General features: G+C 33.7%; 1 protein-coding gene across 6 annotated transcripts in view; it reads left to right on the forward strand.

The window, feature by feature from the left end:
* The window catches only part of LOC136031270 (protein draper-like), a 237,994-nt gene that overhangs the window by 94,944 nt on the left and 125,016 nt on the right, over positions 1-18,034 (forward strand). For all 6 annotated transcript variants that reach the window (XM_065710702.1, XM_065710704.1, XM_065710706.1 and 3 more), the window contains exons 5-6: positions 7,851-8,097; positions 8,940-9,060. In XM_065710702.1, coding sequence (XP_065566774.1) covers positions 7,851-8,097; positions 8,940-9,060 — 368 coding nt within the window. The remainder of the gene's footprint in view (positions 1-7,850; positions 8,098-8,939; positions 9,061-18,034) is intronic.

Genomic DNA, 18,034 nt, shown 5'->3' on the forward strand with positions numbered 1-18,034 from the left:
CCCTCTTGCCCCTCCAATAAAATGCTGGAGCCATGCCTTTGTCTTCCGACCTCCAATCGACTGAGCCCCATATGATCTGAAGTATATACGACCAACCATTTCATAAGAACCTTGTATGCCCAGGGCATAAATTACAACCGCTGCCCCTGGGCTTCTAGGCTCTTAAGCCTTAGAACTTGCAGGTCTTTTAGCTATGAAACTGTATGTAAGGACTGACGAGTGAATCGAATTAATAGCACGAAACTCTAAAAAAAAGTTTTTTTTTACATAAAAGAAATATAATTTTTAGCATATTTCTGTAATTTTTGTACGAGCCTGACACAGTTAACCAGAATTAGAAAAGGGAAAAAAACCCCTAAGGGACCTAATTATCTTGATAAAAATTACACTATCAAACTTAGGATGTTAGAGAATCCAATTGAAAGGTCATCAAATCCATATTTACAAAAATGTGAACTTTGCTTCTTTTTTTCTAGAAGAAAATCATTGATGTGCGTTTATTTGTTGTTTTTTTCCTGTTGCGTGAACGTATCCAGGAGATAGTTCTAGAAAATTAAAGAAGGCTCATTCGAATGGAAATTAACTGCTCTAGAGCCCCTTTTCAGCTGCCGAAAAGTGCGTCACAGCAGAGAGGCGTTTTCGGCCATTTCATGGTGCTAAATTTCAATTTCGCTGTAAACAAGAGAACAGTGTGTATGTATGTATGTATTTATTTATTTCCCATCAGAAGAAACAGATGGAGTATAAGATAAAAAAGCAAAAAACGCACTACAAAAGAATACACAAACGCAAGAAAAATAAAGAACAAATGGATATCTAACTACAAAAAACAAAACCTATTGCCTCAAAATAATTGTCCAAGGATGAGTAACAATATTAGAGTTATATCTGGCGATCTGGGCCATTATCGCTTCATTACGGTCGATAATCCCATACCAACTTGTCACAACATGGCTACTTGTCCATGGTGGAAGCCGTAAGAGGTACTTCGCATATTTATAATATGTAGAACACAATTCATTCTTATCTTCCTTTTGGAATATCCTCCAAAAGGGGCTTAAATACAGATAATGGTAGCGCCATTGTATTATACAGATGGGCCAAAATCCGCCGATCAAACTGACGCTTATAAACTACAACACGGCTATACGCTAAAGAGATCCGATTCTGCAGATGACTCTGCAAAAGATGACGCGTTTCAAGCATAGGCCGACCAATAGGGATCCCCAAATAAACTATGTGTTCGGCAAGCCAAACAGTAGCACCACCCAGCCTTACATCAACAGCAGACCCTTGCTTAGCATTAAACAACAACACATCTGATTTCTTTTCATTAAACTAAAGGCCTATTTTTCCATATTCTACTTGAAACTGGATAAAATTCTTCTCTAAACCGTGAAGGAGGCGGCTCAGATTAAGTGCATCGTCTGCATAGCCTATTAACGATAGATCAATCCCTCTCAGAATGTATGTCAGATTTGACTTGATTGCGGTTTAACGATGCTGTTATTAAACGCGGTAGGTGACGACAATGCAACCTGCCTTACACGTTTTTTTAACAGAAGCACCGGGTTATTTGTCAGGTTTAGTGTTGTTGGTAGCTTAAGCCTAGATTTTGAATTTTGATACATATCATTTAAAGGTTTTAACATACTTGGGTCAACATCTGCTAGGCCCATATCTAAAATAATCTGCTCATGAATTAGTGAATCGCTTGGAAACAAGAGAACTGAAAAGTGAGGACAAATCGAGGGCGTTTGCATCAGGGTGTGCCTGATGCAGGGTGACCGATGAGATTTGAAATTGATTTAGAATTATTAAAAGCTTATATATAGAGCTTATTATTTTCAGAGGCGGTAGTCTCACGCAGTGGCACCTTATGTTCTCAAGATATTTTGAAGTCAGTATGAAATATGTCAGTAGTGACATTTATTTTATAACGTTTATTTTATGCGTTAACTATGTTGAGTAACTTGATATTTGATAGAAGTTATTCATAGTCATGTACAATTGCGCATCAGCTAATATGTTGGAGGACTGGTACAACACATCTGATTTCTTTTCATTAAACTGAAGGCCTATTTTTCCATATTCTACTTGAAACTGGATAAAATTCCCCCTCCTCAAGACCTCGCCATTTACGCTAAAGTTTTACTTTTTATTGCAATTATTTTAGAATAACTGTTTGATCAATAAGCCTTATAAGTTCTAAAAAAAACCCTTTTCTGTAAAGAGTGAGGTATTGAGCAGGAGGCAACCTCCTTATTGACGTAAAAATTTCTGTTCGTTTTAAGTTTTAATGTTGCTTCTTTCTTTCAGTTAAAAAAAAACATGTTTTTTATTTAATCGTTAATAGAACTCAAGGTTCTGGTGTTGCTGAATGATCTAGCAATGTAAAGTTGGTTCTGCTGTCATGTTTTCTAGAGATTGCTATAATTGGGGTATCTCAATCTTGCCTTGGCATTTAGATGATTATTTGTAGAGAAATTGTAATGCCCTTAAACCTTGACCCGGGAAATTTAAGTTATATTTTTTAACTAGTAAACCAAAAATTACTTGCGATAAAATTACTTTGATTCAAGCTTGGTGCAAACATATTTTTTATCTACTCATAAAGATAAGCCGAATGGGTAATTCAATCTTTTTGATAAGAGGTTTTGGACTCACTTATGTAGGAGGTGGGTTTGGCCCTGGAACCCCAACGAATTCCTGAATTCATGGAACTTATTATTGAAATAAACGAACAATTTTCTTTTTTTATATTGACCCCCTAAAAAATTCTTGGGTACATGCCTGGTTGACAACTAAAAGGTTTAATTTAGTTGAAACTGCAACTTTTTTGAAGTTGCTCCTGCAACTTTTTTCTTGGCAAACCGACCATAGATTCCAGCAACCCACCAAGTTACCAAACTAGCGTACATCTTGTTTATGTATGTCTTAGGTTTCATTTTTGTATTGACTATAATTGTGTTGCGAGAGCAACACTTTAGTTTTGTCATGTGTGCGTTTTTTTTTTGTAGCACCACGATTTCAGCTTATTCCTAGAAAGTGGTAAGGGTCTAACCTCTACGGTTTTCACGGAAAGTGTGGACCTTAGGCCGGATTGATGAGTATGACTTTGCATTTTGGAAAGCTTCTTAGAACTTCTGCCTGGGGCCAAAAATCTATTGTTTCTACCCATTTCTGTTCGTGATTTCAGCTGAGATTATAATTCGGTTTTTTGCACTTGGGATTGCGGTAGAGAAATGGTATCAGATGTGCCTCTTAAACTTCAACAGTTGTCTCATTGCTAAAGAAATTAGAGTTTATCCTGTAGTCCATTCTAAGTGATGACGGTAGAAACATGGCCTACGGCAAAAAAGTCAACTTTTGAACTAAGGCAGATAGATTTTCTTTTGACGGTAGTCGATAGCTCTTGATGAGCTGATAAAAGTATATGTCATCCATTTTTGGTAGAAAAATTCCTTCATAAGATATATCAGTTTGAAAGTTTAAAGGGGTTGACAACTTCAGTAGTAAGGAACACGTTGAAGCCAAAAATAGGCCGATACAGAAATGGTATCAGGTTTGCCTCTTACACTTTAAAAGTTGTCTCATTGCTAAAGAAATTAGAGTTTATCCTTTGCTCCTTTCTAAGTGATGACGTTAGAAACTTGGCCTACGGCAAAAAGGTCAACTTTTGAACTAAGACAGTTTTTTTTTTCGACGGTAGTCAATAGCTCTTGATGAGCTGATCAAAATATATGTCGTCCATTTTTTGGTGGAAAAATTCCTTCAAGAGACATGCCAGTTTGAAAGTTTAAAGGGGTTGACATCTTCAGTAGTAAGGTACACACTGAAACCAAAAATAGGCCAATAACAATTGTGAGACATTTTGGGGAGTTTTAAGCAACAGTCGGCTGTTAGCTCATAATCATCTTCGGCAAGGAGGGGTTTGCAACTTTTGCTAGTTGGTGTACCTATTATTTGTTTTCGGTATATTTGATGGTAAGACCAATTTGGTTCCACTGGTAAGACATGTAGGGCACTTGTAAGTAATAATTGGCTTTTAGGCTACAATCATCTTCAGCGATGAGGGGTTTGCAAATTTTGCTAGTTGGTCTACCTAGTATTTGTTTTAAGATCCTTACATATTAAGAACTTAAGCGTTTAATCGAAGCGAGGAAAAAAGAAGTGTTGCTCTCACAACACTTTACTTGGCGAAGCCGAACAAAGGTTGCCGCAAGACCTCACGTTGCCCATGCAACGTAGATATAGTTTCTTCTCGGTTGAGGTTTGACATCTCATATACCTGCTTGTTTTTGATTTCATATTTGCTCTTTTCTCTTTTGAATATTTCCGTTTATTAGTTTATTGTAAAGGTGGTTCTCCAGTAGCTATGCTTTTTATGGCTCTTAAGTTTCTGTGGGACGATTAATTTATCTTTATTTATGTTTCCTATGGAAATGGTTTTATTGACTTTACTATATCAGCTTTTTACTCTTTGAAAAAGTATGTTTTCCTATGAAAATGATTTTATCGAATTTATTATATTAGCTTATTTCACTTTGAAAAAGTACGAAAGTAAAGAGTAAACCAAAACCAGGTTGTTCGTATGGATTTGCTTCTAAAGGGGAAGGGGCGTAACTTTGGAATAGAAAAAATCAGTCAGTTACAGGGAAATATGAGAAGCTACGCGATCGATTGTAAAAAAAAAAAAAAATAAAAATAAACTTGAAATAAAGAAGGGGAGGGGGAAGCGAAAGCCTTTTCCTTTGTATGTAAAAAAAATATTTTCATTTGTATGTTCGATTGTAAAAAAAGAAAAAAAAATTTAAATGAGGGGGAGGGGAAAGACATGGAGAAGGATCGGGTGGGAGAGGCGAAAGCATTTTCCCTGCATACTTACATCGGTTAATATAATTTCTCTTCAGTTATAAAAAACCTGAGAGATAAAAACAGTGTTTTTTTTTACACTCTTTGCTGGGAATTAAGAAAAAATTGGAGGATATTAGTCAATGTCAATGGAATTCCTTCTTTGTTTTAAGCTCTAGTGTCAGATTTGTTTTTCCTTTCTCTGTTAGGGAATATATGTCAAACTGCTCATAAAAGTAAGCTTGTTTATTAAAGCTCTGTTGACTTTTTCTTACAAATTTTCTCTCGCCGTTTCTACTAAAAACGCCCGTAGCTATCAAACTACTCTTTAAAACAAACTTTCTATGAATTTGCAATTGGTCCCAGGGCTTGATCGAATAGTTCAGGGCCCGATTGGTTTCTTTGCGGGATTCTCTCTATATATTAAATATTAAAATAAAATATAACTACGTAGCAGTTTACTTACGTAAAGTAGTTCATGTAGGTAGTGCAAAATCTCACTAATATAGCTCTATTCCGATTAAATTCAATAAATTTGATATGAAATTTTACGAACATCAGTTTTCTATATTATAAAGTACATATTATATAATAATAAACACATTAATAAATCTCATCCGGCTATATAAACTTAAAATAAATATGTTTTGAATTATTTGAATGATTAATAATCCATTATCGTCCAAAAAATTGCTGTAAATTTAATAATATTACAGAAATAAATTTTTCGTTCAGTTTAACGGTAACGTCGGGCCCTTTCAACTGCAGGGCCCGTTGGGGTCCAATGACCCTTTATTCGTCCCTGATTGGTCACACTACTTGTCATATATTCCTGTAATCGACCGATTTTTACAGCTTTTTGACAGTTGTGCCTCCCTTCCTCTTAGAAGGGATCCATGCGAGCGACCTAGTTTTGATCTATAGTTTACTTCCTTGAAGTTGAGCTTGTTTATTAAGTCGAATTGAATTATTCATCAAAAATTAAGGACAAAACAAGATAAGAATTCGATCCTTTTACAAGTCTGTAAAAAGATCTTGATTTTGTATTCTGCAAGCAATAGAAAATATATTGGTCGAAACTGCTGTGACCTATAGGGAAATAACCGGAAAGTGCAGGAAAATCATGAAAAAAGTCATCATTATATTTGGCAAAAAGAAAAAGAAACCTTACTTTTATGATCTCTAAAAGGATAATATTGGCTAAGGCTTTCTTGGTGATAAGATCTTTTTAACCATCCATTTTTTTGTTCAAGAGAAACAACCGTAAGCAAGGAATGTGCTTGTATTGTATTTTTTCTCTTTTATTATTATTTTCTTCGGAGAAAACAGCCATAAGGAATTTACTTTTCATTATTCTTCCGAATAAGCTATTAAATGCAATTTTCTATCTAATTAAAGTGACGAGTGAAGTCAGAAATTAAAATGAAAGTAAATTAACGAAAATGCTAAAAGGACTATCGCTTCCTGACCTCTGCTCTTTGCGCTGTAGTTTAACCCACACAACAGTAACAACATTTATGAAGCAGTTATAACCAGTCAGAATTTGGAAATTCTTTGGACTGTCTTTTTTTAAATGTTGGAAACGACATTTTTTTTTTAAGGCAAATACAACTGAACTAGCGGTTTAATCTATGAAGCATTTGAATAAAATAAGTTAAATTTAATATTTTATTCCCTTTCGGCCAGAACATGTTTAAGAGTAAAATATAAAGCAAAACACACTTGTTCACTAAATTATTCAGATTACAAAATAATAATACAACTTTGTTTTGGGCCCGTTTGAAATATGAACAAAATGAATTTGAATGTGAGAGGGATAACCAATCCTAGTATCCTCTGTTCACGCTAAAGTTTTATTGGTTTCCTCGCAAAAGCATTTTAGAATGCAACGATTAGAACCATCTGGTTATAATAGATACCGGGGGAGGGGGGTACATTTACAAAATTTAAATTGTTAGGTTCCTCCCCCACCCCCACCCCATATGCTGGTAAACAATGAATGTTACTTTTGTTCGCATTTTTTTTTTAGATATTAGTATATCTATAATAATTATTTTAGTTCTGTTAGGCTAGTGTCTTGTAATCTGTTATAAATGATTTCCATCTTGTAAGTCTATTCTTTTCAAATGCATAGAATATCAATAGGCAAAATTAATCTTTCCATTTGATCTGTTTATTTCGTTTTTAGCAAATACCAATTTACACACTAGCCTTTTGAGGAGCGACAACATTGCACTCTGTTCTTGGTGAACTTTTTGCGTCGCGGATCATTCTTGACAAATAATCTAGTTTTAAACTTAAACAACAGTTCCTCCCCTTTTTCTTCTTTTACGTCCATCCGCTTAGGGTGTATAGTAAAGACCATCAGCTAAATAAAAACTGAATGTAAACTGTATATTCATTTTTCCATACAGATCAACTGACGCATCATCATCTTTAGGGGGTTGAGGGGTTGCAATATCAATCATTTATCGTGTTCAAAGCCCATCTGAAAATAATCTAGTGCTGCTAGGAATGGATTTTGGTGCTAGGCGAATCGATGGAAACAGAATTTTTGATGGATTGAAATGTAGAAAACAAATGAATGGCCAATCCTTACTGTTTCTAAAGTCTATCTGAACATCCTTTAGCTTTATTGGAACTCTTAAAATGTATTTTCAAGTACAGAATACGAAATTGTGGCCTTAGTACAAAATGGTCATTGATGGTTGGCGAAGACCTTCAGGAGTTTACTGAAAATAGGAATTTTTCAAAATGTAGTCATAGACGTTCAGATTCCTAAAGCTCTCTGCTGAATGTAAACTGTAGACTCTCTATTAGTGCTACTATTATTTTATTTTTAATGTATTTTCAAGAGTATTCTCATAGTTTTGTTAATTCTTGTTTTGTAATGCCTAAAACTATAAACACAAAAGTTACTACTATTATTCTTCTCTAAATTTTGGAGATTTCACCATTTATAAAGATTTTTTTTTAAATTTTATATTTTATTGCAGCATGCCCCGATGGAAAATGGGGTCCTGGATGTAGAGACGAATGTCCTTGTATGAATAATGCACGTTGTGATCCCCTTTCTGGAGTTTGTACATGTTCTCGTGGATGGACTGGAGAACGATGCGAATACCCTTGCCCGCTTGGCACCTATGGACTTGAATGTAAGCAAACATGCCAATGCCAGCAAAATAGCAGATGTGATCCAGTATCGGGAGAGTGTGTCTGCCCTGATGGCTGGAGTGGTCCATTGTAAGTTGTTTCTTCTTTTTGAAAAGCCAAGGTGGATGATTTAAGCTTGGTATACAGAAATATATGTACACAGAGCTAAAGAGTATGAGTCAGAATAGGTTTTTATACTTAATTTTAAATAGTTACTAATTTAGTTCCAAAGGAGTTTTGAGGCGTCCAAAGTAAGGCTTTAGAGTTGAGAGACTAACTTAGTCCACTTGGGATTTGGAGCAAGTGAACGTGAACCATATGCAACTCCAGTTTATAATTTTCAATGTAATAAAACACTCTGGTCTGTAAAGCGCTATTTAAATTAACTTGTGCTATAGGTCAAACTTTGGCACCTTTATGTTTTCGAATTGAAGTTGAAAGTAAAAGATGTTTAGAGCTGTTGCAGAAGACAGCCAAAGATATGGAGCTACGAGAGAGGAAACCAGGTTTATAAATATCAACTTCAAAAATCAGTCAATGATAGGCCCAAGTAACTAACATTTTGAAGCCTCGATGCTCCTTGTAAAATTTCTTGAAAAGTTTTGCTTTACAGATTTTTTTATATTTTTTTTTATTAGAGATCCAAGCAGTGTTTTTACTGATTTTAAGGCTTTGTTTCTTTTTCGGCGTCCACAAAATAGGACCAGTATTTTTTGTCATAAAGCCAAGAGTCAATCAAGTGGTTTGACCCCAAAATACAGAAAAATATGAAAGGAGGATTAGGTTGGATGCTTTTTTTTAAATATTTTTATAGGGGGAGGGGGCTCTATTTGTAATGATAATACAGTAATTATTAGATCTATAGGTACATTGTAGCTGATGGCAATTTTGTCTAACACCTCTTTTTGAATGATTTTTTTTTGTATATACAGGTGCGAGAAGCCTTGTCCTCCTGGAGTTTACGGACGTGATTGTGGTAGTCCTTGTAAATGCCAAAATGGTGGAACCTGTCACCCGTCTACTGGTGTATGCTTCTGTCCTTCAGGCTGGACTGTAAGTTTTTCCTTCTTAATTCTCATAATCTAACTTCAACGTACAAGTTTTTGGTGATAATAAACAGGAATCTAGCTAAAAGATAAAATTTTGAATAATATTACGCCAAATTGATTAATATAAGATAGTAATTGATTATCATAAAATTGGCCTGAAAATTTAATTATAAGATTTTAATTATATAGATATAATTAATATAATTAATATAATAATATATAATTAATATATATAAGATATAATTAATATAATGATATAATTAATAATTAAGATATAAGTAAGATTATAATTATAAGAATTTTTTAATAAGATTTATTATATCGGTTTCGATAAATCAATTTTCATCGAATTTTTACAGCTAATTTTCTGCTAGTATGCAGAAAGACGTTCGAGGAATTTAAGGCTACATCGGCTCAGATGGATTGTGACATCGCCGGGATTTAAATACGAAACAATGATTTTTTTTTAATATCTCTTATAAATTTTTATGAGGCTGATGAAATTTTACAATTTTGGGGCTTGGATTTAAGGCTATATTGCCTCAGTTACCTTCATTGCCTCGGGTGGATCGTAACATCGCCGGGATTTAACACGGAACGGTGATTATTTTTATATCTCTTGTAAGTTTCGATGAAGCTGATGAAAGTTCATAATTTTGGGGCTTGGATTTAAGGCTACGTTGCCTCAATTAGCTACATTGCTTCAGGGGAATTGTGCAATCCTCGGGATTTAAACACGAAACGATGATTTTTTTTTTATCTTTTGTAAGTTTTGATGAAGCTGATGAAGGCTTATAATTTTGAGAATGAGATTAGTCAATATGAGTAATTTGCATAAACTGAACAATTTTTTTACTATATTAACATTGACCAGTTTAGGCCTAGGTAACAAATTCTTAGCTCTCCAAAGTAAGCCTTTTGAAGTGAGAATTTAGCTGCCGATCCTTGGGTAAAAATTTGTGCAGATGGCATTTTTTCAGCTGAACTTACAAAATATTGTACCAAACGTCTCAATAACGTCAATAACGTCTCAATAACGTCAATAACGTCAATAACGTCTCAAAAAACATATCAATAACACTACTAAGTTGCTGCAAATCCAAATGACTGGGAAAAAGAGTAAACGAACGTCTTTTTGTCTGCTCAGGATTTTTTTTTAAGTTGTGTGAATGAAACTTTAAGAAATATAACATATTTCTATATATAAGTCTCGGGAAGGTGTTCTCAAGCTCGCCCCCTCATTCCTCTTGCTAGAGTCTAGAAGATCTCGTAAACTTGAAAAGTTTTTTTTAGTTGATAGAAACTTCTGAGAATGGACCTCAAACCCAAATTAAAATTCGAGAATTAGTTTTTAATCTTTAACCGTCAATTTTTTCACGCCTATAAACCTTGATAGATGTATATTTACCCTAACTTTAAAAAAAAGACTTGACTTTTGGTAGCTTCCTTGCCAAAGCTTACAAGCCAATTGAAAGCAAATTGTTTGTTTATGTTTTAAGTCAAAGTGTCAATACAACTAAATATAAATCTCCGAGATAACTAGAGTCGCAAAGATTCCTTGTTAAAATTGCAGGGATAGGTTATATTGCAATAAAGTAATCTATGGCCCCAAGAAGTCTAATGATTGTGTTGCAGAATCTCATGGGTCATAGTAACACAAAAAAGAGAAAAATGAAAACAGAACAAAAAAGACCAAAAATATGGCACAACTTCAAATAATAAATATAATAAAAATATCCCATATAAGGGTCCATGCGTCGATATTAATTGACTGCTAATTTGTAAGGGATATTTTTTTTTTTAATTAGACCCTCCTGTTTCACGGTTCTACGGCAAGATGTGAAAGGACTGAAATAGGAATTTTTTCTTTATCTTTTTATTTTTTCTTTATCTTTTAAACTTTAGCTTTTTCACGCCAACACAAGCACACTTCCATGTTTCGTTTTTGCAGTGGCTCATTTCCTACTATAGCGGAAATTAATCTGCACCGAAGTTTCAACCTCCTCAAACTATTTTCATAATAGATGGACATTTTTGATATGAAATTCTAGCTTTTAGAAATGCCCGAGCAGCCAATATTTCCCATTCGTAAATCATTGAATATGTTTAATTTCCCTCTGTAGGGAATAGACATTGATCGTCTTTTCAAACGTTTGTATTTTGCCCCTAAATTTCAGTGGGAGATAAAGCCATGCCAATAATTGTGATAATAGAAGAAGTTCTTGCCTTTTCCTGCTGTGCGGGAATCCAGAGTATTTGAAATTAGAGGTTGTTTAAATTCTATTTCTTGGAATTTACTTAGCTATTATTTTCGTGAAAAGTTATATGAGTCATTTAGGTGCCAAATAGTATGGATTGTAGAGATTGTTTAATTGGGAGAACACTCAAAATTAAATTTCTCACTAAACTACATTTGAGTGTGAAGTTAGTCACATGGGATTCCAAAAATGGGCACTAATTTTCATCAGGTGAAAATTTCTTTTGCTCAACTTTTTAATTGTACTTTTCAGGTATTGATGTATCATGATAGTAATTTTTCTTATCAGGAAACTTCATTATGGGAATATAGTAACATGATACTTAATATTGACTAATGTACAAAGTTAGCAGCTGCTTCACCAAACAAATTCTTTGTTACTTGATAGTTGAGAAAAAGTGGAAGTTTGAAATTCAGTAGGTATACTGCAGTGATAGCTACTGCTTGAAATTTTTGATGATCTGATACAAATGAGGTCGGGGACTCAGTCTTTTATTCGACAATGACAAGTGTGCACTGTGAAAGTACGTCAAATTGATGATTTGCGCTTGTTCTAAAAACAAGACAACTCTGGATTGAAGGGTGTATAGATCATAAACTAGACTTTCTCTCCTTGTAGTTTTAGCTTCGGAAAACGAAAATGACTGGTTTTTATGGTTTTGGCGAGAGCTGTTACCTAGTAAAGAGCGACAAGGTCCATAGTAACCGAAAATTCAACGCGTTTTGGGAAAATATTTCTCATGAGAATCAAAATTCCCATTAGGAGTTGGTTAACGAATGGTAACTATCGTTTCCATTTATCTTAATAGTAAATGTTTATTGCGAAAAAAATGTATGGGAACCCTGAAAAAGAAACTGAAACCCCCTTAAAAATGGTGTTGGATCGAAATAAAAAGTGCACCTTTATTTATATATATCTTACGTTTTATTACTATAAAACAAATTTTATTTCGAACCATATCTTTTATTTCTCATAACATTAAATAATACCACCGAAGTCTATTAAAAAAAACAAATAAATATGGTTTGGCTACTTAATTTATACAGATATTCATTTCTGAAAGTCTCAGTGATTTATTTATTAAAGGGGTAAAAGAAAACGTTTAAAACATATTTTGATTTCAATGAACTGCACATTACGATATGGTCTCTAAAAGGCACAGAAGGCGTTCCCCTTATTCCTATTTATGTTATTTTCTACTCCTTTTAAGCTTGACTTGGAAATATACTGTAATTTCATTTTGATTCGGGCTTCATCTATTTATTGGTAGTGATTTTTGGTCATTTTACGCTTAAAAATTTATTTGACTTTATTTTTCATCTTTGGTTTAATTGAGCTCTTTACTTTTCTTTGAAAAACTTCTACTACGGAAAAAGTTTTTTAAGATTGATTTCTGTTCGTTTTTAATTGACATAGTCATATTTTTTGCTAGGAACAGAATTTTTTTTAAATATTTTCGTGTTTTCTCTGTAAGAATACAAATTTGGGCTGACCATTCATATGTGGGACAAATGAGTTGAAAGTCTATGTAATCTTTGGAGCTCTAAAAGCTTGACGGATTTCTAACCTCCAACATGTTAGATTCCTGAGCATAGACAAATATTAATCAACCGTCCTCCTTCACATGTCCCGAAAGTTTAAACTTGATTCCCTTAATCGTTCTTGAGATATTGCAGTGCTTTGATACCTTGGATAAACATAGTGTGTTTTTTTTTAGTTTAACTTCTCACTGAACATGCACTGACAGTTTCAACTTGATTCCCTTATTCGTCCTTGAAATATTGCAGATACACCCTTTTGACACCTTGGATGCACATAGTGTCTTTTTTTTAGTTTAACTTCTCTCTGAACATGCACTGACAGTTACTGAATACCCTTGGCCGGTCCCTGAGAGTTCTCCTCAGATATTCCATTTGTATAAGACTGGAGTGTTTTGATTTAGTTTAATATTCCTAAAAACTTACCCTAAAGTTTCTATGTAATTCCTTTAGTTTTTCAGGGATATTGCACAGACGCCCTTTTGGAAATCTGGATGCACATAGTTCGTTTTTACTTAATTTTGCACACTCCCACCACAACTTTCCCTGAAAGTTTCGACTTAATATCCTATTCCGTTCCTGGGATATTAGATTTTTTGACAACCTGGATGCACTTAAATTCTTTTAATTTAGTTGAATATTAGGATTGACAGCGGTAGCAGTAGTATTAATAGCAGACACAGTCGTAGTGGTACTAGTAGCAGTCGTGAGTGGTCGCAATTGCAGGTAGTCGCAGTCACAGTTCGTCGCATTCGTGAGTAGTCATGTCGCATTCTTAAGCTGATATGCGGCGTTTGATGACTTCTGATAGGATATAACGAACATGAGAAATTGTATTTCCAATGGGAATACCAAGATAAACGATTTGGTCATACGGGTGGATCTCTTAATTAGCAAGTACAATTTCATGAGGAAGTGGACCTTTCCAGTTAAAAAGCACGACGTCGGACTTACCAAGCGTTAAATTCAGGACCAGCTTTTTTGTATATATAAAATATAATATATATGTATAATATATATATATATATATATATATATATATATATATATATATATATATATATATATATATATATATATATATATATATATATATATATATATATATATATATATATATATATATATATATATATATATATATATATATATGTAAATTTTGAAATTGGATTTTCATCAACAAAAGTATTATTTTCACTGCCAATTCGGTGGAATTGGCTACAAATCTGTATACATATTGCTAGGTGACTTATGTCGCATTTCTGTTAGTTGAGTACAAATCTTGGTTCCCTCTAGATACTTTTTAAATAGGAATTCTCATGAATTATCAACTTTTTTGGCACCTGGTGACAAGTCAATTATATAGGAGGAAGAAACCGATTCGCTGTTATCCCCACTGATTCTTTTATTCTAGTTTATTCAAAGAAATCTCTCGGTTACAAGAATAAAATTTCCAGAAGTAAGTCCTAGTTAACCAACATTTCTATATCAACAAATTGAAAATAAAGCACAGAGAAGAATTGAAAAGCAACCACAGAGATTGAAAAATGAAAATCATCAATTTAAGTATGATCACACATAGAAATAATTAAAAGTATTCAAAAATAGTTATTGTTTAGAAAAATTCGGATTCCTTGCGTAAAAGCAATGGTCTTGACTTTCTAAGGTGCGCCCTCCGACAACATTTGTTGGTACTACTCTTTCCCTTGCCAAAAATTAATTTCTGGTTACGACAGTTATATAAACCGAATGACTTAAAATGTTCAGTTAATATATTTTCTTCTTATATTATGTATCTAATTACTTCTTTTGACACAGAAGCGCAACTGCTCATTTTAGAATTGGACTAATTTCTTAAGTGGATATTCATCGTGGGAATGTTTTTTCTTACATCTGCATTGCGGGCTCCATCTTCTGTTTGCCGTGTCCTTTTCTTTTGTCTGGAAACATTTCATTCAAGCCTTTCTTTATTAAGCTCTTATAGCTAAGTTTTAATTTTCTTCTCTTTAAAGGGAATCCCTCTTTCATGTTTTACGTGAATCTTATTTAAATATTCCCTTGCTTTAAGAATGGATGAAGAGCTTCCAATGTAGCGTTAAGTGACATTGTTCAGCTGAACGGTAAAAATAAATTTGAGAAATACCCAGAGTTTAACCCGTTTGTATGAATCAACAAATAGGAAAGATAAGAATTTTCGACAGAACACAGTACTTGTGTTTTTTAAACAAAAGAAAATGTGGAAAAAATTAATGAGCGAAAAACGAGTATTTTTGCATCCTATAATATAGTATAATATGTAAACTAGACATTAAATCACAAGTAAACTAAAAAAAAAGCTAAGAAAGTTTCTTTTAAAGAAAGAGCATTATTGAATTTGAAACAAATCGAAATAGGAATGTAATAACTCAAACTTAAAACGAGCAACAAACACTATGACTGAATATATGAAATCCAAGACGAACAAAAAATTGGAATCAAACAGTTCGTGGTAACGAATCAAACAGTTCGTGTTAACGAACTGTAGTAAGGAATGACCCGGCTTAGTAGTAACCGAAACTCTAAAAAACAGTTGATACCAATATATACCTCTAAAGGATCTCATTTTAATGCTGATTTTAAATATTTAAGTTTCATCAAGTTTAGTCTTACCCATCAAAAGTCACAAGCCTAAGAAAATTTGCCTTAATTTAGAAAATAGAGGGAAACACCCCCTAGAAGTCATAGAATCTTAACGAAAATCACACCGTCAGATTCAGCGAACCATCAGAGAACCCTATTGTGGAAGTTTCAAGCTCCTATCTACAAAAATGTGGAATTTTGTATTTTTTGCCAGAAGTCAGATCACGAATGCGTGTTTATTTGTTTGTTCGTTTTTTGTTTTTGTTTTTTTCAAGGGTTATCTTATCGTCCCAGTGGTCATAGAATATTGCGAGAGGGCTCATTCTAACGGAAATGAAAAGTTCTAGTGCCCTTTTTAAGTGACCAAAAGAATTGGAGGGCACCTAGGCCCCCTCCCACGCTAATTATTTTCCCAAAGTCACCGGATCAAAATTCTGAGACAGCCATTTTATTCAGCATAGTCGAAAAACCTGGGACGACTTACTCCCCCACAGTCCCCGTGGGAAGGGCTACAAGTTACACTGGATAAACTTTGACCAGTGCTTAGATATATTAATAGTTATTTGGAAGTTTACATACGTTTTCAGGGGGATTTTTTGGTTGGGGGAGGGGTTGAGAAGAGGGTGATATGTTGGGGGAACTTTCCATGGAGGAATTTGTCATGGAGGAAGAAAATTTCCATGAAGGGAGCGCAGGATTTTCTAGCATTATTTAAAAAAAAAACAATGAAAAAATAAATATGGAAAAGTCTTTTCAACTGGAAGTAAGGAGCAGCATTAAAACATAAAACGAATAGAAATTATTACGCATATGAGGGGTTCTCCTCCTCCTAATACCTCGCTCTTTACTCTAAAGTATTTTTAGTAATTTCAACTATTTATTCCAAGGCCTTTGTGATTCAGGGGTTATTCTTAAGGAATTGGGACAAAATTTAAGCTTTAGTGTAAAGAGCGAGGTACTGACGAGGGGGTGAACCCCCTCATATACGTAATAAAAACATGCGAGTACAGAAGTTCGTTACGTAAGCTAATTCGTAAGTTACGTATATCTTTTTCTAATAAAAACGTTCGTAAAAGATCAAAAGTTCTAGTTGCCTTTTTAAGTAACCAAAAAATTGGAGGGCAACTAGGCCTCCTCATCCGCTCATTTTTTTTCAAAATCATTCGATCAAAACTATGAGAAAGTCATTTAGCCAAAAAAAAAAAAAAAAAAAAATATGCAAATTTCGTTTTAATTACTCACATGCAAAGAGCCCAAATCAAAATATGCATTAATTCAAAAACATTGAGAAATTAAATAGAAAAACATTTTTTTTTAACTGAAAGTAAGGAGCGACATTAAAACTTAAAACGAACAGAAATTATGAAAGGGGCTGCTCCTTCCTCAACGCCCCGCTCTTTACGCTAAAGTTTTTTACTGTTTTAAAAATTAGGGTTGAGAGAAAGAGTCAAACTTTAGCGTAAAGAGCTGGGCGTTGAGGAGGGAGCAGCCCTTCAATATACGAAGTAATTTCTGTTCGTTTTAAGTTTTAATAGCGCTCCTTACTTTCAGTTAAAAAAAACTTGTGTTTTTATTTAATTAGTAATAAAGATGAACTTAAAACAAACATCAATTACCGCTACTTAGATTTATACTCTCACTCCCTTAAGGACCCCTAAATCTTAAAGCGTCTTTTGTACTTCATTTTAAACGACACATCTTTCGAGCAGTTTTTTCTTTATATAAAGAGTCAAAAACTAAAAAGATAATAACAATGAATTTTCAAAGGAGATTTGTTTATCACAATAAATTTGTTTTGGTATCTCAAAGTAACACTATATTTTTGTCAACACTTCTTGTTTTGATTCCATGTTATTCAAAACATAAAAATTGATCAGGAAGTGGAACCTTTGAAAAGCGAAGTGGGAGTTCGGTCACAACATTTTAATCTGTATGGGTATTGGAGGGGAAGCTAGCCTAACTGTTACATTTTGTAATTTCTGTTTGGTTTATATTTGACTCTATCATTCGTTTGAATTTCTTATATTCTTGGTTTTGTCTATTCGATCATGGTAATTTCTGTCCGTTTGATGAAATAAAATAAATTGAATAAATTAAATAAATTGGCTGATTAAATAAATGTTCCTGATCGTTTCAGATTTAAATTTTGCTCTTTATATAACCTTTAACATAACTGAGGCAAAAAACAGATGACTATTCAGAAGACGGCTGTATATGTTGAGGTGACTGTGTTTAGTTTTCACGGTTACCCCGTGCACTACGGAGACTTATTGCGACTGGACCACTATACGGCTTTATTAACCTCAGATCTGTAATCAGCAACCTAAGTAACCGTTAAATTTGTCATCAACAAGTTCAAACTTCCTTATATACAGGCTTTGACACATCATTTGTAAAACATGCACTTAGTAGGTATCACTTTTACCAAAGACATCAGTGATGGGGTTTACTTACTGTTGACCAAATGAGGAGGATAGATAGTAATAATACATTCTATTACCAAAGAGGACCGGGAATATGAAAAGGGTGAATAAATGAATTTAAGTAAGTAAATTAAAACGGA

This window comes from Artemia franciscana, chromosome 9 (assembly GCF_032884065.1).
Source record: "Artemia franciscana chromosome 9, ASM3288406v1, whole genome shotgun sequence".
NCBI lineage: Eukaryota > Metazoa > Arthropoda > Branchiopoda > Anostraca > Artemiidae > Artemia > Artemia franciscana.